Source organism: Scylla paramamosain, unplaced genomic scaffold (assembly GCF_035594125.1).
Source record: "Scylla paramamosain isolate STU-SP2022 unplaced genomic scaffold, ASM3559412v1 Contig14, whole genome shotgun sequence".
Lineage (NCBI taxonomy): Eukaryota > Metazoa > Arthropoda > Malacostraca > Decapoda > Portunidae > Scylla > Scylla paramamosain.
Window position 1 is genome coordinate 166,527 of NW_026973679.1, and position 27,177 is coordinate 193,703.

Below are 27,177 nucleotides of genomic sequence, written 5' to 3' on the forward strand. Positions count from 1 at the left end.
TATAGCTGTAGTTCTTGGGAGCATAAAGGTCCCAAAAATTATCTTGGAACCCAATGATTATTGTGGTGCCAGTGTACATATGTTTATAAGGCAATATATTTTGTACATATGTTTATAAGGCAATATATTTTGTCCTTCTGGTTGATCAGGGGTTCCATCCCTGGGAAAAGCTCTCAAGGCCAAAGACCTTTTTTTCACCTACAAATAAATTTCTCATTATTTCAGTGAATAGTCCAAAGGAGACATTACACTGGTAGTAGAGGTAAAGATTCCCATCAAATAACACCATGTTTTTGTAAGCATATCTGGGCAAAGTTTGCCCCTCATTCTTTATCTAAAGATCAGTCAAATACAAAGTGAAGTCTAATGTTTTATGGTACAGGTTGACATTAAAAAATCAGGCCATCAATAATCCAGTTCCTTCAGATTTCTGCATGAATTTCAGAGCACATTTTCAAATTTACACCATGAATTGATCTAAACAGAGGGAGCAATTTGTGTTGTGACCAGGAGTATAAAATTATCTTGGGGGCCTGATAATCATTATGGACTCAAAATCCAAGGCACTGTCCTTCTGTTCTCCTGGTCAGGGAATCAATCCCTAGCTACAAGCTCTCATGGCTAAAGATTTAACCCACTTTCAAATTAATTTCTGTGTTTCTAAAAATTGTTCAATGGAGGCATTACACAGCTACTCTGCTATAGCATTAATACTTGCCTTGACAGATCAAAACTCACAGTGAACAAAATAAGTGATGAAGCATGTCCCCAATTTTCATATACTGCCTCAAAATTTCATTAGTAGCAAGATACCTCCCCTTTAAGCATAAATTACAGCCTACCTTCTCCTGGGTTTACTTTTACAAAATTTCCACAAGCAAGTGAAATCCATTTCTTTACACAACACCAAGGTAAGAGCTTCTCAAACATTAGTGGGGGTGATCACCTAATGATCCTGCACCCTTATCTTAATGATTTGAGTACTTTTTGATGAGGTTTTGATATGATGAATCCCCATACTTTCAGATAACATTCCCATGATTGTTCTGCATATGTCTGGTAACTTCCTTGGCCTTGTGATACTGGCTGCCACTGTGCATGAAGACAGAGGCAATAGAAATATGATATGACTACAAGATTTTCTTCTCCAGTATCTTCAAATGCCAATGTGTACCCAAAGTAGTTTTACAAAGAGGGAAATACAGACTCCCATGATCCTCCAGACAGAATAATAAAGATTCATTATCTTGATGGTATAGGGGAGCTCATGCTTATTCTTCTTAGCAGAGCAATGAACTTCAATTCTTTCCTCCAAATTGTTTCTCATGCTGTAGTTTAGAGATGAGAGAAAACTTGTAAGGCAGCTGGAACAGCCATGTGATGGTCAACCTGCTTTGATTTCCTTTACTGGGATATTTTCTTCCCTTAGAGCAAACAGATGGAATTTCTTTATATGATACCTCTATGATTCAGATGTAAATATACATATAATAGTGTGGTAACAAAGAATGAGAAAACAGTAACTGGTATGATCTGGCTGAGGAACAAAATACAATCAATGTTGAATCCCAAGGCACAATGAACTCCTTGCAGGCTCTCAACCACACCAAATACTATGTCAAGCCTGTCAAATGTCACTAAATTTTCTCATTTCCAAGTGAATGAATACTGGGGTACTAAATGAAGCAACATTTCTACATATACAATAAACATGACTTCTGTCATTACTTACTGTACCCACTGTATATAATAACTTAAAAAGACTACGTTTAAAAACTTGTTCATCTTTTTACCAACCACTTAAAAAAGACAACATTATATAAAGAAAAAATATATCTATATTAGTATAAAAAAGGCAACTTAAGAAGCCAGGGTAAGAATTCATTACCCCTAAACTGTGACTGGTAGGGCCTGAGGCCTGAGATGCTACGACATCATCTTGACAAATGTTTAAGTTACAACCAATCTTATTTGATGATGAAGATAAGAACATGAAATCATAATACAGTATGAGATTTATCTCCTTCATTAATTCCTATGCAAAGATTACTTTTGCTCCTTTGTCTTTCCAAGGAGTGCTAACCAAGATGTTTTAACTTATTCTGCACAGTATTTCAGTTCATAGACAAATGATACTACCAACATCTATATCCCTTCTCTGAATTCTGCAAGATAAAAGAATAGATTATGACATTATATAGGTAAGTATGAATTACTAGCATGTTTCTATTTTCTACCTAACACATCAAAGGAACAATTAGCAAAATGATTTTTAATGGTTCTTTATGGAGATATATTTTATGACATCTCTTACATTGGTTTTGATGCCTCTGCTTGGTCAGTCTGAAGCTTTTCTCCACCCTCCACCTCCATCGTGCAGTAAAATATTCTGTTTGGTGGTAGATGTTTGATCTCCCGCACCTCCATCACCAGCACCTGCCCAGAGAAAAGTTAATTAAGCATTGATGATACAATGCATTCAATAACACTAACACACAAAAGAGTCTTATACATCTATGAGACCTGCCTTTAAAATTTTCAACAAATTTTGATATATATGTTTGTACTTGCATGTACAAACATGTAAGTTTGCAATATAAGTTTTAAACTTATTAATGATGCTGCATGCACACCTGAACTAATTTAATTTTGTATTAATAAACAATTACCTACATATCTGTTAATTAATCACCTATCTAATTATCTATAAATGATGGAAATTTATTTACCTATCCATCTAAATATCTATTGAGGAGATGCATTTACAATGCTCACTAAATCTATGCACCTCTGGAGTTTAACTGAATGACGCAAGTTCATTAAATATCACAGTACTTCCGTGATAAACCTATACATCACAGATCAAAGTTTGACTGTCATGATATTAATAATGTGATAATACTTGCCTTCAAAAATCATCTATTTGTATGACATATATTACCATTCTCTAGTACATAAATTATATATAAAACAAAATATCATGTCTTGATTACAATGAGTAAGCCATAAAATCTTATTTTAGCAGTAAAACTTGTGATCCACATCTATATAGACTTAAAAATATTATATGCCATGACTTTCAAGACAAAATATTAAATATACAAAATTAAGAAAAAATATTCTGAGAATGGTAACTTGCAAATATGGCAAAGTAGTTTGCATTGTTACAGGAAACAAAATTGTCAGTTACATAATGAGAACAAGTTCCATTCAGAAGTCATGAGTCAATTAATTTTTGGTCCTCAATTGCTTACAGATTATATAAAATGAAAATTAAGGAAAAGATATTTGGTTATGGCAATTGTGAAGTTTGAATGAAGTGTCATATTTGTAGATCTGATGAAAATCTAATTCAAACTAGGATTGTATATTCCATTTGCAAGTACCTGTTTATATAAAAACAAAAGCCTAGCAGTCTTGCAATTAGCATACTTGTCTCACAAATGCAATCTTGGGCTGAAGTTCCTGGCTAGATACAGATAATTTTACTTTATTTTCTTTGATACATAGCATAGAATTAACATAGATCAAATTTTAAAAGTTGTGACCTCTTTACGTGTGTATAGTACTACTGAAGCAAAAGGCTTGCAGTTTTGTCCTATATGCTAAAGGAGCTTGTATTTATATAACTGCAGTGAATAGGACATTAGATAAATTTATATCATCTGCTTTCATTTAGCTTGCTTAAAGAAAAAATTCATCGTACCTGGAACTAATATCATCTCCAATTCCTTTTAAATATCAAACCTACCTGATAAGGTAAACCTCTCGACAGGAAATTAATAACTAGTTTTTAAAAGCTATACAGTATCCATATGCCTTTGATATTCCATTATTTCCTATTAAAAGATTTCATCTAATTATTTGTTATATAGCTTTCTTTACTTCCTCTACTTATCACTATTTGAACTTATCTAATCTTCCTTTGTATCCCATCTGCTTAAAACATAATAAGAGACTGGCTATAGACACATTCTCTTTATTTTTTTCCATGATAAATTCATCATGTAGTCATGTAGGTGACTAGACCATGGCAGCATAATTCAGTCTTAATCTTCCTTATGCAACTATCAATTCTCTCCTAGAATTTTTCAATTCATGTAATGTCCATGTTTGTCAAAAACTTATAATTTTTTTCAATATTCACATGTGTTAGAGGATTTGTATGCATGTGTTTATCTCACTGTTGTAGTGTACAAGACCTATGCTACATTTATATAGTTCTGTTTCTGTATTTATTAGTTAAGGTTTTCCTTCTATTATGTGAATCCCTTGTTCATATTATGTCTTATAGACTATTTCAAATATCTGCTTTTCTTTGAGGAAGCTGCGAACATAATGCAAGATCATAAAAAAAATTAAGAGAATAAGAGAAGGTGCAAAAATCCAGAAGTGTGGAAGTTCCTACCTATTTGCACCTATAACCTAACTATATCCACCTATAACCCTTAGTCATAAGGTTATCTAATATCTACCTATATCCACCTATAACCTACCTGTATCTACCTATAACCCTTAGTCATAAGGTTATCTAATATCTTTTAAAGCTCCCAACAGACTCAAACATAATAATCTTATTACTATTAAATTTATGGCAGTCATTTACCACTTTATTAAAAAAAAAAATAATCTTATTTCTTTTCAAATCTATCTTTATCAAACTTGAGCACATTACTTTAAGTTACTAACACTGAAGATTTTGCCTACAATATCTTTATCATATCTCTCATGTCACTTGAAATGCAACAGAAAGACTACAAACTACATAGGTTACAAGGTAAAACTGGGAAAAACACATGGGGGAGAGAGAGAGAGAGAGAGAGAGAGAGAGAGAGAGAGAGAGAGAGAGAGAGAGAGAGAGTTGGGAAAATGGTTAGATTAGATGGAGGACATGCATATGTAGGAAAAATGAGATTGGGATAGGATGGGGGAAGAAAGGTCATTCAGGAAGGACATCAGAAAGATAGAGGAAGAGAAGAAAGATGGAGAAATGCAGCATGGCAAGTGTGTGAAGCAGAGACAGAACAGGACAATGTGCACTGGAGAGACAGGAACATTGCAGGATGGACAGAGGGTTGGAGAGAACATCAGGTGAGAATGGGTGAGGCACATGTAATCAATACATAATTGGGTAAGGTAGTCTACTGTCTATTCCTGTAAAATAGATAAACCAAAGATAGACAGGATTTAATGATGTGCAGTTTGTTAATAATTACATTACTAATAATTTAACAGTTCCAACCTGGGTGTGCCCATTTTCAGAGTTAGATTCCTTGGCACTAATTTTAATTTATCACTTACAGCCAGCTGTTTTGTTTATGTTCAGGGTAATACAGCATTCATACAAATATTGCTTATTTTTAGCTTATACATATAATATATATATATATATATATATATATATATATATATATATATATATATATATATATATATATATATATATATATATATATATATATACATATATATATATATGCTTGTGAGAAGGGCTTGTCCATATGGAATTTTATGTCACAGAGGACAGCATAGACATGTAAATAGACACACAGTAGTGACAGCATTCTTTTATTCTTTGTTACATTTTGATAAACACAATCTCATCTTCAGGCTATCAACTAAAACCAGGTAAAAATTATTAAACCACTAAAAACACACTTATCTTGAAGAGAGGGAGGAAGCTACAGTCCTCTGCTGATAACCCAGCCAGCCATTCCCCTACAGAAAGAGCTCAGAGTTCGTACTAACCAATCATTGGGTAGAACTGAGACCACTCATACATCACACACTGGGACAGTGAGGTCACAACCCCTTGGGTTACATCCCATACTACTTGCTACTAGGTGAACAGGGGTTACAGATTAACAGATTGCCTCGCCGCACCCAGGACTTGAACCTAGACCTTCTCAGCTGTGAGCCAAGTGTGCTAACCACTACACTACACAATGTGTGTATCCATATGTTGGTGTACAGGAGGTAAGGTGCTACTAGGTGAACAGGGGTTACAGATTAACAGATTGCCTCGCCGCACCCAGGACTTGAACCTAGACCTTCTCAGCTGAGAGCCACGTGTGCTAACCACTACACAACACAATGTGTGTATCCACTTCAAGAGAAGTGCTTTTAGTGTTTATATGGTTTTTACCTGTTTTTGATTGATAGCTTGAAGATGGGATTGATTGTTTTTTTTTTTCCAAAATGTAACAAAGAATGAAGGAATGCTGCCACTACTGTGTGTGTATGCTCTCTCTCTCTCTCTCTCTCTCTCTCTCTCTCTCTATACAGTGGGAAATGTTTAAATGTTATGATCACCTTCAGTTTGGCAGTAAGTGGGTTACTCTTTTCTGTGTCACTCTGTAAGACTTCCCTCACTAAATCAGTGATAAAGGGAATACCTTTGTGGTCTAAACAGTATCTTCTAATAAGTTCCATGTCAATAAGTTCATTCATTGCATCCATTCTGGATAAATAATTTCTGAGCTAGAGATGTTGTGAAATGGCCATCTTGGCTGTGGGAGCATCTGTCGAAAGCCACTAAGACAGTCTGCACAGATTGATTGATTAACTGTTTGAATTTATTGCCATAAATAGGTTTTACAATACATATGTGCAATGAACATTTGTGGCATTAGTCAGTTGAGCATTTGCTCCCTAGAGGACAGAAGATAAACATACCTTATTGCAGTATGGCGAGTGCAGCAATACATTTTAATCATACCCTAAATATTCCTTATTGATATGTGAACATACCTAGGATATCTAATTATTCATAAGAAAATCGTATCCTAACAGTAAAACATGCATAAATTTGTCTCAAATTTTGCCTCTGTAAATCATACAAATATTATTTTTTTTATTTAACTTTAAATGTATTGAAATTATTTAATTGTTTTCACATCACATGGAAATCCATTCCAGCATTGTGGCCCTACACGATGTATGGAGAATTTATATAGTATTGTACATGACTGAGGTAAAATCAAATCAATATTATTTCTCCTTGTGCCTTGACCATGATGAAAAACCTTAAATATTCTTGTATTGTGGTCGCTGTTATTTAAATCAATAAAAATACTAAGTAGCATAAAATACTTCTTGACTAAATCAAATTTTAACATCCATAATTTGTTAAACAGCACATCAGTGGGATCGTATTTTCTTTAAAGCAAACTGTTCTGATCAGTTTCTTTTGAGATACAAAAACATTTCTTATAAATATAGGCCAAGAACATCCAAATATAGCAACACAATAGGCAATATAGGGATAACAAAGGGGATAATAAATATTCTGTAATACCTTGATAGTAAGGTTGCGTCTAACCTATATATAATTCCACATGTTTTTGATAAATTTGTGCAAACAGACTGTATATGATCCTTCCAAATTAAATTTTTATCAATAATAACACCTAATAATTTAGTACTAGTAATTTGTTGTAGTTCACACCCTCTTAAAGATACTGAACCAAAATTATAAAAAAAACAAACGACTTTGTAATAGTAAATAACTAGTCTTTTTAATGTTAACAGATAAATCATCTGCCAAGACCCAACTTGATATCTTTTCTAATTCACTATTCACTTTTGTATGTAACTAATCTAATGTTTTATCTGTCATGAGGAGATTAGTGTCATCTAGGAACTGATTAATCCATTATACACTGACTCCTATGAGGAAAGTAGTTTGGTTTCTGAATATTTTAGATTTTAAATGGCATTCAGGAACAAATTAAGTTCAAGAAACGAGGTTCCACTGTATGTAAACAAGGTGTTCCAGAAGGAAAGTCATATATGACTTGAAATTCAAGATCAAGTCATTTTAAGTGGGACATATTCTTTGGTCAAATGCTCTTAATACCATGGTTTAGAAATTACAGGGCATTTTATTATGTATGCACTAAGAGTTGGTGAGAAGGAGTGGGGAGAGGGCAGCAAAGGTGGACATTGGCACCATAAGGATGCTATTTCATTACACATCAACATTTTCATAAATAAAGATATAACTGAATTCAAGAATGCAATGTATCATTGTAGTAAATAATAGCTAAAAAAACATCACATGCCATATGGCAACAGTGACCAGCTGGACATTGTGGGATGGCCTGCGTGCAGTTACTTGCTACTGATGCACATCCATATTCAAATGCCCTATAATTTCTAAACTATGGCATTAACAGCATTCAACTACAAAATATTTCCAACTTAAAATGACTTGATCTTTCATTTCTGAGAATATGTAACATCCTGTGAGTGAATCATGTTCATTAACGTGTACCCTAGCTGCTGTAAACGAAAATTGCATGATTGTCTTGCTGGGCAAACCACTAACTTAGTGTAATAAACTGATATTTTACCCAGGCAATGCCAGGTAATTCTGTTAGTGTGTGTGTGTATATATATATATATATATATATATATATATATATATATATATATATATATATATATATATATATATATATATATATATATATATATATATATATATATATATACACACACACACACACACACACACACACACACTAACAGAATTACCTGGCATTGCCTGGGTAAAATATCAGTTTATTACACTAAGTTAGTGGTTTGCCCAGCAAGACAATCATGCAATTTTCGTTTACAGCAGCTAGGGTACACGTTAATGAACATGATTCATTCCAAAGTAGTGTTCATTATGGCAAATGTTCACTATGGCAAATGAAGAACCTATGGGAAAAAATTAACGGAATCCAGGAAACCAGAAAATAATTTTTAAAAATTCCACATTTAAAAAAATATATATCAAAATGAACACATTTGCACTGCTACATTTGAGATAACACAACAAATACATACAGTACCCTCCCAAGTTTTGCACTTAGTCCTAAATTCTTACTATCCTGAGTTTCATGCATTATCACCACAAGTTTCACATTGCTTCAAGTATCAGTCACATTTACCTACTGTCTGCATCATGTGCATATATATATATATATATATATATATATATATATATATATATATATATATATATACGAGGTGTGTCATTAAAGTTCCAGGACTGGTGCCACACAAGTTTTATTTCACATCCAGGCTACAAACTATAGGTTATTTCCTTCGAAGTAATCCCCCTGGCACCGCATGCACTTGTCCATCCTTCTCTGCCAGGCTTGCATGCACTGCTGGAAGGATTCTTGCGGGATGCTCCTCAGCTCCGTCGTCACGGCCTTTTTGATGTCGTCCGCATCATCAAAACGGGTCCCCTTCATGACCTCCTTGAGCTTGGGGAAGAGGAAGAAGTCGCACGGAGCGAGGTCAGGTGAGTAGGGCGGTTGCTCCAGCACGGCGATGTTCTTCTTGGCCAAGAACTCTCTGATGCTCAGGGCATTGTGAGCAGGCGCATTGTCGTGGTGAAGCAGCCACGAGTTGCCCTGCCACAACTCCCGCCTCTTCTCGCGCACTGCACGAAGCAGACGCCGCAGTACTTCTTTGTACACATGTTGGTTGACTGTCTGGCCCTGTGGCAAGAACTCGCAGTGGACGATGCCCCTCACATCGAAGAAAGCGATCAACATGACCTTGAAGCTGGACCTGGACTGCCTTGCTTTCTTCGGCCGTGGCGACGCCGGACTCTTCCATTGAAGGCTCTGGCGTTTGGTCTCCGGGTCGTACTCAAATACCCAGGACTCATCGCCGGTGATGACTCTCCTGAGCAAGTCTGGTTCAGTTTCCAGACGCTCGAGGATGTCCTGACACACCTGCATGCGTCGTCCCTTCTGGTCATCGTTCAGGAGTCTCGGCACCATCTTCGCACAGACTTTCCGCATGCCCAGATCTTCAGTGATAATCTTCCACACGCTGTTGTGGTTCATGCCAAGCTCATCTGCGATCTTTCGAACAGTCAACCGACGATCGTCACGCACCATCTGCTTGACACGCTCAACATTGGCCTCATTCCTGCTCGTTGAGGGTCTTCCACTCCTGGGGTCATCTTCCACGTCCTCCCGGCCCTCTTTGAACCTCTTGCACCACTCAAAAACACGTGAGCGTGACATTGTCTCATCCCCGTACACTTTTTGCAGCATACCCAGTGCTTCTGACGGCGTTTTCCCCAACTGCACCAAAAACTTCAAGTTTGTTCGCTGTTCAGCGCTCATTGTTAAACGACCTGCAACAGAGGACATGATTTTAAAAGCACGTAAGAAAAAGATTAGTGACTGTAGAGGGTTGGGAGCGCAGTTGTATACTCCAGAAGGATTACTTTGAAGGGGAAATATGGTGGTTTGTGGCTTGGGTTTGAAATTCATCTTTTAGGACACCAGTCCTGGAACTTTAATGACACACCTCGTATATATATATATATATATATATATACATACATATATATATATATATATATATATATATATATATATATATATATATATATATATATATATATATATATATATATATATATATATACATATATATATATATATATATATATACATATATATATATATATATATATATATATATATATATATATATATATATATATATATATATATATATATATATATATATATACAGTAAACTCCCGATAAGTTGGAACCGTCTCTCTCTCTCTCTCTCTCTCTCTCTCTCTCTCTCTCTCTCTATTTCTTCTCCTTTTGACCTTTTCCAGAGAACTATTTCACCTCTCTCCACCACAGGAGCAACTGGAATAAGTCACGAATACTCTCTCCTCTAATATCTGGCTTCTTCCAGATTCTGGTGTCCTGTAGGGCCTTATATGGTACAGGTCCTCCCTGTTATATGATTCATCATTATACTATAATTTGCTTTCACAGTCATTCTTCTTTGCTACTCTTTGCTCACTGTGTGATCAGGCCAATTCCACTATTTTTTGTCACCTCTTCTCTCAGTTCTTTGTTTTCTTTTTCTCTTTCCATCTCCCTCTTCATCTCTGTTATATCACTGGATATCTCCTTTACATTGTTACCACCCACTTCTCTTTCTTCCTTCCACATCTTTATCATCACTGTTAAGCTACATATTTCTTTTCATATTTTCACATTTTCATCTTTAATTTTCCAAATTCATTTATTTGGATGAGCTATGTTGAGATCCTCTTCCTTGAAGCCCTCAAAAATATTTCAGTTCATGCCAGCTGCCATCTTCCCTGCTGATATCACTGACTGCCAGTGCAAGGGATAGAGAGTCCAGTGTGTGTGTGTGTGTGTGTGTGTGTGTGTGTGTGTGTGTGTGTGTGTGTATTTACATAGTTATATAGTACAGGGTTCGAGCAGGGCTCATAGTGTCCTCTCTCCTTGCCTATATTTATCCAACATTTCCTTCAATTTATGTATGTTTGGATGTTTGGTGCTGTAACAACCTCTTCATTTAGACCATTCCAGATATCCACAGTTCTATGTGGAAAACTGTACTTCTTGATGTCCCTCAAACACTGACTTTTTTCTGATCTTCTTTGAGTGCCCTCTTGTCCTTCCAGCTCCATCTTCTTCCAGCAACAACAGGTCCTGTTGTCTATCTTCTCACTGCAGTTAACTATTTTATACATCATTATTAGATATCCTCTTTCTCTTCTAATTTGTAAAGTTTGCAGCCCCATTTCTTTCAACCTCTCTTTGTATGTTAGGTCTTTCAGCTCCAGTACCATCCCTGTAGCTGCCCTCTGAATTCTTTCCAACTCTTCTTTATATTTTTCTTCATATGTGGAGACCACACCACTACTGCATATTCCAGCCTGGGACGTAACATAGTGGCTATAATTTTTTTCATCATAGTCTTATCCATGTAATGAAATGGCACCCTAATATTTGTTAACATCCTGTATGTCGAGCCAAATATCTTATCTATATGCTGTTCTGGGGTCAGGTTATCTTGAAAAACCACTCCCAGGTCTTTCTCCTCATTGCTCCTCATTATTACTTCCTCCCCCATTTTACAGTCCCATGCAGGTCTTCTTTTACTCTTTCCCAATTCCATCACATGGCATTTCTTAGCACTGAATTCTAATTTTCACTTCTTGCTCCACCCATAAATCTTGTCAATATCTCTTTACAACTCCATACAATTAACATGGCTCTTTATTACTCTTAACAATTTTGCATCATCAGCAAACAAATTAATATAACTGGTCAAACCCTCCTGCATATCACTGATGTATATTTGGAGCATAATGGGTGCTAACCCCTGTGGTACTCTGCTTGTTACATTACTCCTATTTGAACAGGTGTCCCTGATCACAGTTCTCATTTCTCTATCCTTTAAGTAGTCTCTCATCCATTTTAGCATTGTCCCTCTCAGTCTTCCTATATATTCTATCTTCCACAATAGTCTTTTATGCAGAACTTTATCAAAAATTTTTTTTGATGTCCAATTACACTGCATCTATCCAGCCATCTCTGTTTTGTACTTCATCTATTACTCTTGTATAGAAACTTGGTAAATTTGTCACACATGACCTTCCATTTCTGAAACCAAATTGGCTATTTGTTTTAACTTCGTTCTCTACCAAATATTTCACCCACTTTTCCTTGATCACTATTTCACAGATCTTGCTCACAATACTAGTTAGTGACACCAGTCTATAATTTAGTGGATCAGTCCTCTTTCCTCCTTTGTGTATTGGCACTATATTTTCTCTCTTCCACTCTCTTGGTACTCTTTTCTCTATCAGTGAGCTGTTAATTACATCCCAAATTGGCTCCACCACTTGTTCTCTACATTCCTTTAGTGTCCAACCTTATACTTCATCAGGCCCCAATGTTTTCCTGATATCCAACTTCTCTAACAATTTGCCAATTTCATGTTCTTGCACCAAGACTTCCCGTAACACCCCCTGCCACACTTCCTCATTTGGGCTCTGTTTTTTTGTGAGTACCAGGTCTAGCATAAATGGTTCCTCCTCCCCTTTGTATCTTGTAAATTCCTCCACCCATCGGTCCATTGTATTCACCATAGGTAACATTTCTTCACTCCACAGTCCAACATTTCCATTAACTTCCATCTCCTTCTAGCTTGCATCTTTGCAGTTAAAGTCTCCCACTAGTAGTATCTTACTGTCCTTCCTTATCATGTTGTCTAGGCACTTCAACACTTCCTTTTGCATTTCCTTGTGTTCCTCCAGCCTCCATGAGGAGGCAGTAGACACCTGCCGAAACGATAATTACTCCCAGTGAGGTCTAAAGCACTGTTCAGGGGGTGCTGTGAACTTATCATTAAACCCAGCTGTGACCTCACTGAACGTTTCCCTTTGTGTCTCACAACACAAGGGGGTAGTCACAGCCTGCCCTCTAAAGACAACTCTCCTCCTCCACACAAAACTACAAGCACCTAATAACACACACACCCTTCACTCCAAAAATTTTAAAATCATGGCGACTCCTACACCAGCCTCGGAGTCCCCATCTGGGGAGGGGACCATAAATGTCCCCAGGTCGGACTGCCTTTCCGTCGACGACCCTAAGTGTCTTGACACCCCCCTCAACTTTTTCTTCATTAACTTCTGCAACATTCGCGGTCTAAGATCTAATTTTCAATCTGTAGAACACCACCTCTCCTCTTCTAAACCTCATCTTCTTTTCCTCACTGAAACTCAGGTGTCTGAGGCAACTGACAGTAGCCCCTTTTCTGTTCCCTCCTACTTTCTCTATCCTCATTTTCGATCCAAAGCTGGATGCTGCGTTTATGTGCGCAATGACTTAACCTGCTCTCGTGCCCACGCTCTTGAATCTTCCGAGTTTTCCACCATCTGGCTACGACTACAGAGTCATTCTCATACTAAATTTATCTGTGCTGTATACCTCTCTCCTAACTCCTCTGACTATAAGAAATTCTTTGACTACTTAACTTCCAAAGTGGAGCACATTCTGACCCTCTTCCCTTTTGCAGAGATCTCCATTCTTGGAGACTTCAATGTTCACCACCAGCTTTGGCTTTCCTCTCCCTTCACTGACCATCCTGGTGAACTAGCCTACAACTTTGCTATCCTCCATGACCTAGAGCAATTGGTGCAACACCCTACTCGTATTCCTGACCGTCTTGGAGATACGCCCAACATTCTTGACCTCTTCCTGACCTCTAATCCTTCTGCTTATGCTGTCACCCTTTCTTCTCCGTTGGGCTCCTCCGATCACAATCTCATATCTTTATCTTGTCCTATCACTCCAATCCCTCCTCAGGATCCCCCTAAGCGAAGGTGCCTCTGGCGTTTTGCCTCTGCTAGTTGGGGGGACCTGAGGCGGTATTTTGCTGATTTTCCTTGGAATGACTACTGCTTCCGTGTCAGAGACCCGTCTTTGTGTGCTGAGCGCATAACAGAGGTGATAGTGTCTGGCATGGAGGCGTACATTCCTCACTCTTTTTCTCGTCCTAAACCTTCTAAACCTTGGTTTAACACAGCTTGTTCTCGTGCTATACATGATAGAGAGGTGGCCCACAAAAGGTACTTAAGCCTTCCTTCACCAGAATCTCATGCACTTTATATTTCTGCCCGGAACCATGCCAAGTCTGTTCTCCAACTAGCCAAAAACTCCTTCATTAACAGAAAATGTCAAAACCTTTCAAGATCTAACTCCCCTCGTGATTTCTGGCATCTAGCCAAAAATATCTCCAATAACTTTGCTTCTTCTTCTTTCCCTCCTCTACTTCAACCAGATGGCACCACTGCTATCACATCTATTTCTAAAGCTGAACTCTTTGCTCAAACCTTTGCTAAAAACTCTACCTTGGACGATTCTGGGCTTGTTCCTCCCTCTCCTCCACCCTCTGACTACTTCATGCCTCGTATTAAAATTCTTCGTAATGATGTTTTCCATGCCCTCGCTGGCCTAAACCCTCAGAAGGCTTATGGACCTGATGGGGTCCCTCCTATTGTTCTCCGAAACTGTGCCTCCGTGCTTGCACCTTGCCTAGTCAAACTCTTTCAGCTCTGTCTGTCAACATCTACCTTTCCTTCTTGCTGGAAGTTTGCCTACATTCAACCTGCTCCTAAAAAGGGTGACCGCTCTAATCCCTCAAACTACCGTCCTATTGCTTTAATTTCCTGCTTATCTAAAGTTTTTGAATCTATCCTCAACAGGAAGATTCTTAAACATCTATCACTTCACAACCTTCTATCTGATCGCCAGTATGGGTTCCGTCAAGGCCGCTCGACTGGTGATCTTCTGGCTTTCCTTACTGAGTCTTGGTCATCCTCTTTTAGAGACTTTGGTGAAACTTTTGCTGTTGCCTTGGACATATCAAAAGCCTTTGATAGAGTCTGGCACAAAGCTTTGATTTCCAAACTACCCTCCTACGGTTTCTATCCTTCTCTCTGTAACTTCATCTCAAGTTTCCTTTCTGACCGTTCTATTGCTGCTGTGGTAGACGGTCACTGTTCTTCTCCTAAATCTATTAACAGTGGTGTTCCTCAGGGTTCTGTCCTGTCACCCACTCTCTTCTTATTATTCATTAATGATCTTCTAAAACAAACTTCTTGTCCTATCCACTCCTATGCTGATGATACCACCCTGCACTTTTCCACGTCTTTTCATAGACGTCCAACCCTTCAGGAGGTAAACATATCACGCAGGGAAGCCACAGAACGCCTGACTTCTGATCTTTCTAAAATTTCTGATTGGGGCAGAGCAAACTTGGTATTGTTCAATGCCTCAAAAACTCAATTCCTCCATCTATCAACTCGACACAATCTTCCAGACAACTATCCCCTCTTCTTCAATGACACTCAACTATCCCCCTCTTCTACACTGAACATCCTCGGTCTGTCCTTTACTTATAATCTGAACTGGAAACTTCACATCTCATCTCTAGCTAAAACAGCTTCCATGAAGTTAGGTGTTCTGAGACGTCTCCGCCAGTTTTTCTCACCCCCGCAGCTGCTAACTCTGTACAAGGGCCTTATCCGTCCATGTATGGAGTATGCTTCACATGTCTGGGGGGGTTCCACTCATACTGCTGTTCTAGACAGGGTGGAATCAAAAGCTTTTCGTCTCATCAACTCCTCTCCTCTAACTGACTGTCTTCAGCCTCTCTCTCACCGCCGCAATGTTGCATCTCTAGCTGTCTTCTACCGCTATTTTCATGCTAACTGCTCTTCTGATCTTGCTAACTGCATGCCTCCCCTCCTTCCGCGGCCTCGCTGCACAAGACTTTCTTCTTTCTCTCACTCCTATTCTGTCCACCTCTCTAACGCAAGAGTTAACCAGTATTCTCAATCATTCATCCCTTTCTCTGGTAAACTCTGGAACTCCTTGCCTGCTTCTGTATTTCCACCTTCCTATGACTTGAATTCCTTCAAGAGGGAGGTTTCAAGACACTTATCCACCAATTTTTGACCACTGCTTTGACCCTTTTAGGGACTGGCATTTCAGTGGGCATTTTTTTCATTAGATTTTTGTTGCCCTTGGCCAGTATCCTTCCTACATAAAAAAAAAAAAAAAAAAAAAAAAAAAAAAAAAAAAAAATGTATTAGTCTTCGGTGGCACATACGTTAATATGATCCTCCTTCTTTCTCTTCCACTGGTCCTGATTGTTATACCTATGAGCTCCACCATGCCATCTCCATATTGCACTTCTTCCACATATATATCATCTCAAACCATTATCAGTACTCTTCCTCTTTCTTTTGCCCTTCTGTCTCTTCTCCAGTAATTATATCCCTCTTCCTTAAAGCTTAAGTAGACTTCCTCTTTTGTCTCGGTTAGGCACAACACATCTGGTCTATTTTCCTTTATGTAATCTCTCACTTCCAGTACATCTGAAAGTAACCTATCTATGTTTGCATACATTACTTTTAATGTACTACTTCTCCCATCACTTGTAGTTTCTCTCCCTGCTGCTGTGGCTCTTTCATTTCTTGTTCCCTTTCCCAAATATACCATTTCCTTAGTCTCGTATCTAGTACCCTCCAATAAATTTTCCTCTTCTTGGTCTCTGTCCTTCTCTCATTTTTTTTCCTTAGCTTCATTTCTCAGATCCCTCTCTTTTTCCCTTTATTCCAAGTTCACATCTCTTTTTACCCAAATATTCTTGTATTCCAAACTTTCAACCAGTTTCCTGGGATCTCATTCTCACTTTTAACAGTGTGTGTGTGTGTGTGTGTGTGTGTGTGTGTGTGTGTGTGTGTGTGTGTGTGTGTGTGTGTGTGTGTGTGTGTGTGTGTTCTGAGATAAAACATATAGTGAACCACACACTGAGAGTTATAATTGGTTGAAAGTTAAGAGATATAATGTTGATAATTGTTGTTATTATTATTGTTATTATTATTATTATTATTATTATTATTATTATTATTATTATTATTATCATTATAATGGTAATATTAATAACAACAACAATAATAATAATAATAATAATAATAATAATAATAATAATAATAATAATGATAATGATAATAATAATAATAAAAATAATAATAATAATAATCTCACACACACACACATATATAGAAAAAAAAAAGGTGTACAGAAACTGGAAAGGCAACAGAGGATAGTGACAAAGATGGTACCAGAATTGAAAGACTTAAGCTATGAAGAAAGACTTGAAGAGATGGGATTACTAACACTACAAGAGAGAAGAGAAAGATTAGACCTGATAACAAGTTACAAATTAGTAAACAATATAGAAAGAACAGACAGAAATGACTTGGTACCACAGATGGAGGAGGGAGAGAGACAGACAAGGGGGCATGAGAATAAAATAAAAAAGAGTAGATGTTCCAGCGACATCAAGAAATACAGCTTCCCGTATAAAATTATTGAAATCTGGAATGATTTGAAGGAAGAGGTGATTGTGGCAAACAGTGTAAACCTGTTTAAAGAGAAACTCAATAAATGTGGTTATGGAGACATGACAAAATGAACTTTGGCTTGTGCCCTGTACAATATAACTAGGTAATTACACACACACACACACACACACACACATAAAGGCACTGCATAGTGTAGTGGTTACTATGCTCAGCACACAACTAAGGAGGCCTGAATTCAAGTTTTAAAAGTGATGAGGCTGATGGTTGAGCCTCTTAAATGTGTGGCCCCTGTTCACTTAGCAGCATATAGGTGCAAGATAAGCCAGGTGGTTGTGACTTCATTGTTTACCTTGTGTGATGTGTGAGTGGTCTCAATCATACCCAAAGATTGGTCACTGTGAGCTATGAGTCCTTACTGTAGGGGATGAGGTGTATACACACACACACACACACACACAGTACAAGAAGTACTATGAAGAAATTAAGAAACTCAAGGAAGAGAACAAAGAGTTAAAGAAAACTTTGCAAGAGAGAGAGGTTAGGGTTGGAGAAGTGAAAAAGTTAGTGACAGAGGGAGTCAAAAGTTGGAAAGAGAAAGAACAACAAAAGTTGGACACAGAGGAGATAATAAGGCAACAGCAATAGGAAAACAATAAGGATATAGAAAAGACAGTGATTAAAATAATAAAGGAAAAAAGTAATATTGTGAAAGACACGGTACAGAGAAAGATATGTGTGGTGATATTTGGGGTCAAGAAGAACCTACCCATGAAAATAGCTAGAGAGAAAGAAGTGAAAAGGGCTAAGGAAATTATAGCAGAAGTGGCATGGGGAGGAGAGGGATAGTGAAACAAATTGAAGAAGTTTACAGGATTGGAAAGTATGATGAAAACAGAACAAGACCAATGAAAATAAGATTCATGACACAAACAGCAGCAGAACATGTCTTGCAAACAACAGGAAAATTGGCAAAAGTAGAAGGAATGAAGGAAATATGGATAAAAAGAGACATTTACAAAGAAGAGAGAAGTAAACTGAAAGAATTGAGAGTATAGGCCCAGTCAAAAAACGAGGAGAGAACACAGGAACAAGCGAGAAGATTCACCTGGAAAGCTGCAACACAAAAGTCAGGAAATGGTGGCACAAAGATACCATGCATTAGTTTAAAGATTATGTATACTAATGTAGATGGTTTGGTGTCAAGCCTATTGGAACTTAAGACTACTTAAAGAACAATAAACCAGATGTGGTATGTTTGACAGAAACCAAACTGAAATAGGAAATAAAGTTGGGATCTGAAAAGGAAGGATATAGCACATGGAGGAGAGACAGAAAAGGAAAGGGAGGAGGAGTGATGATATTGGTAAAAGAAGATATTGTTGTTAAGGAAATGGAATATGGTGATGGAGTGGCAGAAACTTTGAGTGCTGTGATTAAGATCAAAGGAAGTGAAAAAAGGAAAATAATTGTGACATAGATACAGCCAAAAACTAATGCATGGAAGACCAATAAATTTAAAAGTATGCAACTAGAAAAAAAAAAATAGCATAGAGGAAATGATAAGGAAAATTATCAAAGTGCTCTTAGTAGGTAACTTCAACACTAAAGGAATTAACTAGGAGGAGATGGAAGTGAAAGAAAATGTCGGACCATGGAGCGATGAACTTATGCAAACCATGATGATGAATACAATGAGACAATGGGTGTACAAGCCTACAATATGTAAAGAAGAAGAAGAACCATCACAATTGGACTTATTGTCTACAAAAATGCCAGAAAATAGACCAAGTATACACTGTCTGAGTCCAATGGGAAGAAGTGGAAGTGTGGTAGAAATGGTACCACAAGAGGAAATGGTGTTGCAGAGGAAAGAATAATACAGAAATGGGAGACAGAACTATGCTAAGGCAAACTTTGCAGAGCTTAATAAATTCTATGGAAAAATGAACTGGAAAGAGCTATTTGAAAGTAAAGTAGTGCAAGAAAAATATGAGATATTTTTGAGCAAGTGTAGAGAGGGGGTGCAACAGTTTGTGCCAAGTTATAAAGTGAAAATCAGGAAACATGAATGGTATAATGCCAGGTGAGTAGAAGCAAAAAAGAAAAAGGACAGAGCATGAAAGAAAATGATGAGACAACTGAACAGAAATACTAGGAAAGAATACAGAAAGGCAAGGAACGAATATAGTATAATAAGAGAATCAGAAAGAAACTTTGAAAGTGATATAGTAAGAGAACTCTTCTACAGATACATAAACAGGAAAATTAAACATGGGGATGGCATAAACAAGTTAAAAAGGGAAGGAATAATTTATGAAACTACTGAGGAGATGAGTGAACTAATGAATGGGAGTTTTCAATATGTGTTTACAAAGGAAACCAAGTTTGTGGCACTGAAAGTGGTATCACAGAATGAGGAAATACATGAGATACAAGTAAAGAGACAATAAATCAAGAAGCTGCTGGAAGAGCTGGATGTTAGAAAAGCTATGGGACCAGATCAAGTAAATGGATGGATATTAAAAGAATGCAGAGAACAAATGGAAGAACCTATATGGGATATAATTAACAGCTTGTTGAGAGAAGGAAAAGTACCAAGGGAATGGAAAAAGGCTAACATAGTGCCAATATACAAAAGGGGAAATAAAATGGAACCATTAAATTATAGATTAGTGTTACTAACAAGTATTGTAAGCAAGCTTTGTGAAATAATAAAGATAGATTGGTGGATTATCTAGAAGATGAAAAGATAATTACAGAAAAGCAATTTGGATTCAGGAAAGGGAGATCCTGTGTCACAGATCTACTGAGCTTCTATATGAGAGTAATAGATGGAGCGCAAGATATGGATGGATGGGTTGATTTGGTATACCTGGATCTCGAAAAAAGCATTTGATAAAAGTTCCCCACAAAAGTCTTATGTGGAAGTTAGAGAATGAAGGAAGACTAAATGGAGCAACATTAAGATGGATGGAGGATTATTTAAAGTGGAGGGAAATGAGAACAGTAATCAGACATTAAGAGTGAGGCAAGGTACTGGGCTGCCCCGGCGAGTCCTCAGGTGGTGACCCAGAGCAGAGGCTTAATTCAAGTTGGCGCAAAGTGACAAGTGAGGTACAGCAAGGATCTTTGTTGGCACCTATTATGTTTCAAATGTATGTAAAGGATATGACAGAGGATCTAAATAGTTATATCAACTTGTTTGCTGATGAAACAAAAATAATGAAAATAATAAACGATGAAAATGACTGTAAGGAGTTAAAAAAGGATATTGACAAGTTACATGCATGGAGCCAAAGATGGAAACTAGAATTTAATGCAAGAAAATGCCATGTGTTGGAAATAGGAAAAAGTAAAAAGAGACCTTCATGGAAGTTCAAAATGAGAGGAGAAATAATAATGAAAAGTAATGAAGAAAAAGATTTGGGAGTAATGATTCAGGGCATACTATCACCTGAAAGACACATAAACAGGATATTCAACTCAACATACAGCTTGTTAACAAACATTAACGTGGCATTTAACTATTTAGATAAACAAATGATGAAGAAAATTATAACAAGCATATGTCCTAAATTGGAATATACAGTAGTAGTTTGGGCTTCACACAGAAAAAAAGATATCAGGAAACTGGAAGGAATACAGAGGATACTCATGAAAATGGCTATGAAGAAAGACTTGAAGAGATGAGTTTACAAACACTGCAAGAGAAAAGAGAAAGAGGAGACCTGATAATAATGTATAAATAAGTAAACAATATAGAAAGAACTGACAGAAATGACCTGGTACCACAGATACAAAATGAAGAGAGAGAGATGAGCGGACATGGTAAGAAAATAAAGAATAGTGGATGTTCAAGTGACATCAAGAATTGTAGCTTCCCGTATAGAACTATTGAAATCTGGAATTCTTTGAAGGAAGAGATGGTTGCAGTAAACAGTGTACACATGTTTCAAGAGAAACTGGATAAATATGGTTATGGAGACAGGACAAAATGATCTTTGGCTCATGCCCTGTACAATACAACTAAGTAAATAAACACACACATGCACACACACACACACACACACACACACACACACACACACACCTTATATGAAGTAAAGAGACTGGACTCTCTATCCCTTGCACACACACACATATACGCATATACACACATTCCAATCTCTCTCTCTTTCTCTCTCTCACACACACACACACACACACACACACACACATACACACACACACACATTTTAATATCTGGATATTACAAGTGTGGCTCAACTTGTAAAAATGTAAAAAAAAGTAAATACAGGCAAATAAAAACAAATAAATTGGTCTTGATCTGCCTCCCTCTCTTTCTCTTATTTCATCTTTTCCATCCCCTATCTTCACACCCTTCTCTATTTTTTAAAAATTTTCAAGGAACTATTGTGTGTGTGGAGGTGGATGGGTGCACTCCAAGAAATGTGGCATGAACCAGTGGATGAGCTTTGTGCATGTGTAAGAATGAGAGAGAGAGAGAGAGAGAGAGAGAGAGAGAGAGAGAGAGAGAGAGAGAGAGAGAGAGAGAGAGAGAGAGAGAGAGAGAGAGAGAGAGAGAGAGAGAGAGAGAGAGAGAGAGAGAGATTGTGATGGAAATAAAGCAACAGATATGGTGATCAAACAGTTCAGATTATCATCTTCACCAAACCATACTCAGGACTTAAATCTGTTACATGTTTTTCACTTAGTTTTACTCAACTTAATAAAAATAAATGAATTACTTAATTGCATAACTAGTCATCTTTAAATCATCATTGACATATTCATAATAATCATCATCATAAATTAGTCAGGGATCATCTGTTATAGCCCCAGTGGTGGCCACTTCGAGGTAAACAAAGATATTATCAATCACCACAATTGTAGTGAGTTCATGTAAATTACAATACAGTCTACTATGTAAATGAAGATTGATGCCTGGTTAGTTACAATTTCTTGTGTTTTATGTTGCTTTCTGGTCCCAAAAATCCTTCATTAAATACAGTTCAGACACAAAATTTGTCTAAGATTTTTTTTTTAAGGCTTTTCCTGCTGTTGGTTATATGTGGAAATTTACCATCTGTACAGAGTGTACTGGTGAGCATGAAAGGAACAATGTATATTTTCTTGCAATTTAGAATCTGCATGTTGTTGGATTAAATTTTTGCATAATTTATCCGCTCACACAATCACAAATTTCGTTAATGACAAATCCATCATTGGCAAGGATCAACAGTTCTTTATAATATTCTAGATCCTCATTATATTTCAATGGAGATTTTTAAAATAAGAATAAAGCTCACTTACTTATTATAACTATTTTTCTACATCTAATGATAAGAAACATACAACAATAAAAGATGCTACAGAGATGGATATAAGCATAAAATATTGTTATGTAATTTACATATGACATGCAGATATATGCAAATGTGTAGTCTTGAGGGAAAAGGAAATAAGACAGGTATGTAATCTCACGTTATGTCACAATATAAATTGTTTACTATGCTGTTGGTAAATAGCCTTAGTTGTATTTTTGTCTGATGTGATCGTAAGCTTGTTTTGCTCAAGAGTTTGTTTTTATTGAGCAAAAACTCCTTAAGACACTGCACTGTGCCTCTAAACTCAGTATGTGTTTGGAGTTACCATCAACGTATCACACTACTGGTAAGACTGTGTTTATAACTGTATAAATCTTTCATCCAGGCCTATTATTTATCACTACTGTTGGTGTCATTACCAAGTGTCATAAAATGATGAGGGTGTTATCAGCTTATAACAGACACAGACAAAAAAAAAAACTACACAATTATGACAATCATGAAAGAAAGATAAAGATATACTAAGTAACTGATTTATGGCAAAAATGCTGAAGAAACAAAAGTTTAGATATCTAACTTTAGCATAAAATATAAAAGAACATTAAAGAAATCATTTGGATGGACAAATTAGAGAAACTATCAAGGAGTGCCATAACAAAAGAGAAAAGGTCTGCTGTCCCTTGGCCTTAAGCCACAAAAACCAGAGAAAAGTTAGCCACCAATTAGCACTACACTCATCATCCAGGAACTTTTCACACATCAAATGAGTTTCAACATGTGCAGTGATATTGAGTTAAAAAAAAGAAGGATATACATAAGATCATGCTAGATATTTCTATATGAAAGGCATTATTAGAGATGAAATAGCAATGAAATAGCAGACAGATCACATATTTGAGCTCTATTTCTTTTTTAAGTTTTAAAAAACAAACAAGAGAGCTCTGATACACAAAACCTCATGTTGATGCTTTATAAAAATGCTATGTCAAATTACAAAATAATATAGTATCTGGTGAACATGGATGGGTATTCTTTTTATAAAAAACTTAGCTTGCCACTTGTAACAGCTTGCATTAGTTTAATTCATTTCAACTGAAAAGAATTTTGGGTAGAAGTAGGTTCTTTACATGACTATGAATTCAAACTGCCTGAAGCCATATTTAACAATATAACAAGGATCTAAAACATACAATTCATGTGTGCATATATATATATATATATATATATATATATATATATATATATATATATATATATATATATATATATATATATATATATATATATATATATATATATACCATATAACTTTTAAAAATGGAGATTTTCTACCATGCCCACATCTAATCTCTATCTACATGTATGTATCTCAAATGTACTCTATATGTGGCTACATTATAATAAGAAGAGGACTGCATCCACCTATTCCCAAAATTTTGAAAATTTGATTCTAAGCACAAAATAGCCACAGATTAAAATTATTTATTGAAAAGCATTCTGATTTTCAGTATTCACCTTATATAATATACAAATGGAAAATATGATAATCAGTTATCATTCCCTTAGATGCATTAAAGTTCATATCTACTTTCACTAGATAAAATATATCACATGCAATATGACTTTCCTTACCTGGATCATGTCACATTCTGCTGAAATACATCTTTCAGTTAGTGGGGTAATAGCTTAATACATCTAATGAAGTAAGTTAAACATTGGCCTGGGAAAACACTTGTTGGTGCTTACATGACTGCACCTCCTTCTGTCATCTGCTTGAATGAAGGAGCTTCATGTAAAGTCTTACCTCAAGAGCAAAGGACAGGACAACATCCATCTTGGAAAGCGTCACTTCGTTGTCCATACTGTCACTATCGCGGCCACTTAACGAGCTCTGAGACCTGCTGTTCATGGGATTGGGAGTATGTGTTAGCTCAAGTTTGCCATAAAATTTTGAAATAGAAAAAGGGAGGGAATATTAGTATGAAATCCATCTAATGAAATACAAATTGTAAGACCAACACAATGTCAAAATTGAATGGAACTGACATATAAATAATCAATTCAAGAGATATGCAAATTTACTTGAAATATTATGGTGTATGCATAAATAAGATACAATTCTAAAATGTTTAGAGATGTACATTGAAGGTTGAATAAGAATTAATGTTTATTGTATCCTTAAGAGCACATATGTATGCAAGCAAACTCAAAGAAAACATGTACAACTGGCATTTGTATTAATAGACACAGGTACATTCATTATGAGACACATGCTATGAATTTTTCTCAAGAGCAGATGTGTTTCCTGAATACAGACAAAATATGCTTGCATTCCAGTGAGCAGCCATCCCCTTTGAACAAGGATTACTTGAGTACAGAAGCATGACCTTTCAGTTTCTTTAAAAGCTATCATTTAAAACCTGTCATTTGTGGCGGCCACTGTATGTATTAACTTTCCCATGATCAGCATCAGAAAATCTTATCACTGAATAAATCAAAGGTCACCACAGAAGTAGCAGGATTACTTGCAAATATGCTTTTAACCTAAATAATATATTTGATGACAACTATGCACTTGCAACATGCTTTTATATCAACTAATAATTATCTAATAAAGCTAAGATAATCTGCATATTATTCATAACTTCATAAAATGTCCTAATATGCAAGGTGCACATCCAAAACTGGGTTGTGATCATGCAACATGACTGACATAATACCAGTTACACATTAATATGGTTTCTGTTCTAACCCATGCCCTTACACGCATATGTTTTAATATTTGAGTTTCTAATCTGGACGCATAGGTTGTGAGCAAGGGACATCCATAAGTTTATAACTATATTAGATAAAAGAGATATGAAGACAGACAACACAAGCTTGATTTAAATCCTGTAGTCCACAAGTATGTAGTACACATGCAAGCACAAACCCACACACACACACACACACACACACACACACACACACACACACACACACACACACACACACACACACACACACACAATCTTTACAAAGACTCTGCATACTAGAACTTCATAAATTTACACACATCCACACATGTGCGTGCTGGTAAACACACACACACACACACACACACATGAACAGTAAGCTTGACTAGATATGACATCTCAAAGAAACTGAACATTGTAAAACCAAAAAAATACACCCCTAAGATATTGCAAAACATTATTCACTGATGTCTTTATCAGACTGGAAAGATGAATACAAATCATATGCAAGGTCTTACCAAAAAGATACTCCTGACAGTGTTCATATAGATTAAGGAAGGCTACTTGATATAAACTTGAGTGAATAAGAATAAAATTTAACACTGAAGTGAATGTAGCCCAAACTAAAGTGGTTTTCCAAAGTTTAGATATGAAAGTCACTATCAATTTGTGGATTTTATTTTCTTGTTTCTTTTGTTTTTTGGCTAGCAATGTTGTGGATAACAATCAAGCTTTATATTTTATGGTTCAAATTCATGAAATTTTCTAAATCTTCTTTTCTATCTACTCATACTTACTCTATCAGGAGTAGCATCATAGGAAAGATCCCTTTCATTTGTATACCATTATTTTCTAAGAAAATCATATCAATAAGCAATATTCAGAGTCTACAGGAATCACAAAAGTACTCCTCAGGTCATCATGTGTGTGTGTGTGTGTGTGTGTGTGTGTGTGTGTGTGTGTGTGTGTGTGTGTGTGTGTGTGTGTGTCTATATATATATATATATATATATATATATATATATATATATATATATATATATATATATATATATATATATATATATATATATAGTTTTATTATGAGATTATTGGTTTTGTGTATTCAGTTTATTCAAATTCATAAACTCCTTTTCTCAGTTACTCTTTTTTAGGGACACATTAAGGTGATCTTTAGTTTTATAGATCATCAGTTTGGCTAATTCATGCACTGAAATTCTGCACTGTAAGTCTGTAAGCATAACATATAAAGCAGCTTATATGTGGAACAAATAGGATGGATTAGTCTTCTTAAAAGGAAGACCAACTTTAGGTGTTTTGAATGCATATTTCAAATTTTAGATGTGCAGTGCAGTACACAACACTATTAATGTTA

The 27,177-nt window shown here is 36.2% G+C and overlaps 1 protein-coding gene across 1 annotated transcript in view; it reads right to left on the reverse strand.

Moving 5' to 3' along the window:
* LOC135097205 (calcium-dependent secretion activator-like) overlaps positions 1–27,177 on the reverse strand; it is a 151,902-nt gene that overhangs the window by 54,089 nt on the left and 70,636 nt on the right. Inside the window, 2 exon segments of the mRNA XM_063998981.1 lie at positions 2,315–2,436; positions 24,872–24,968. Coding sequence (XP_063855051.1) covers positions 2,315–2,436; positions 24,872–24,968 — 219 coding nt within the window.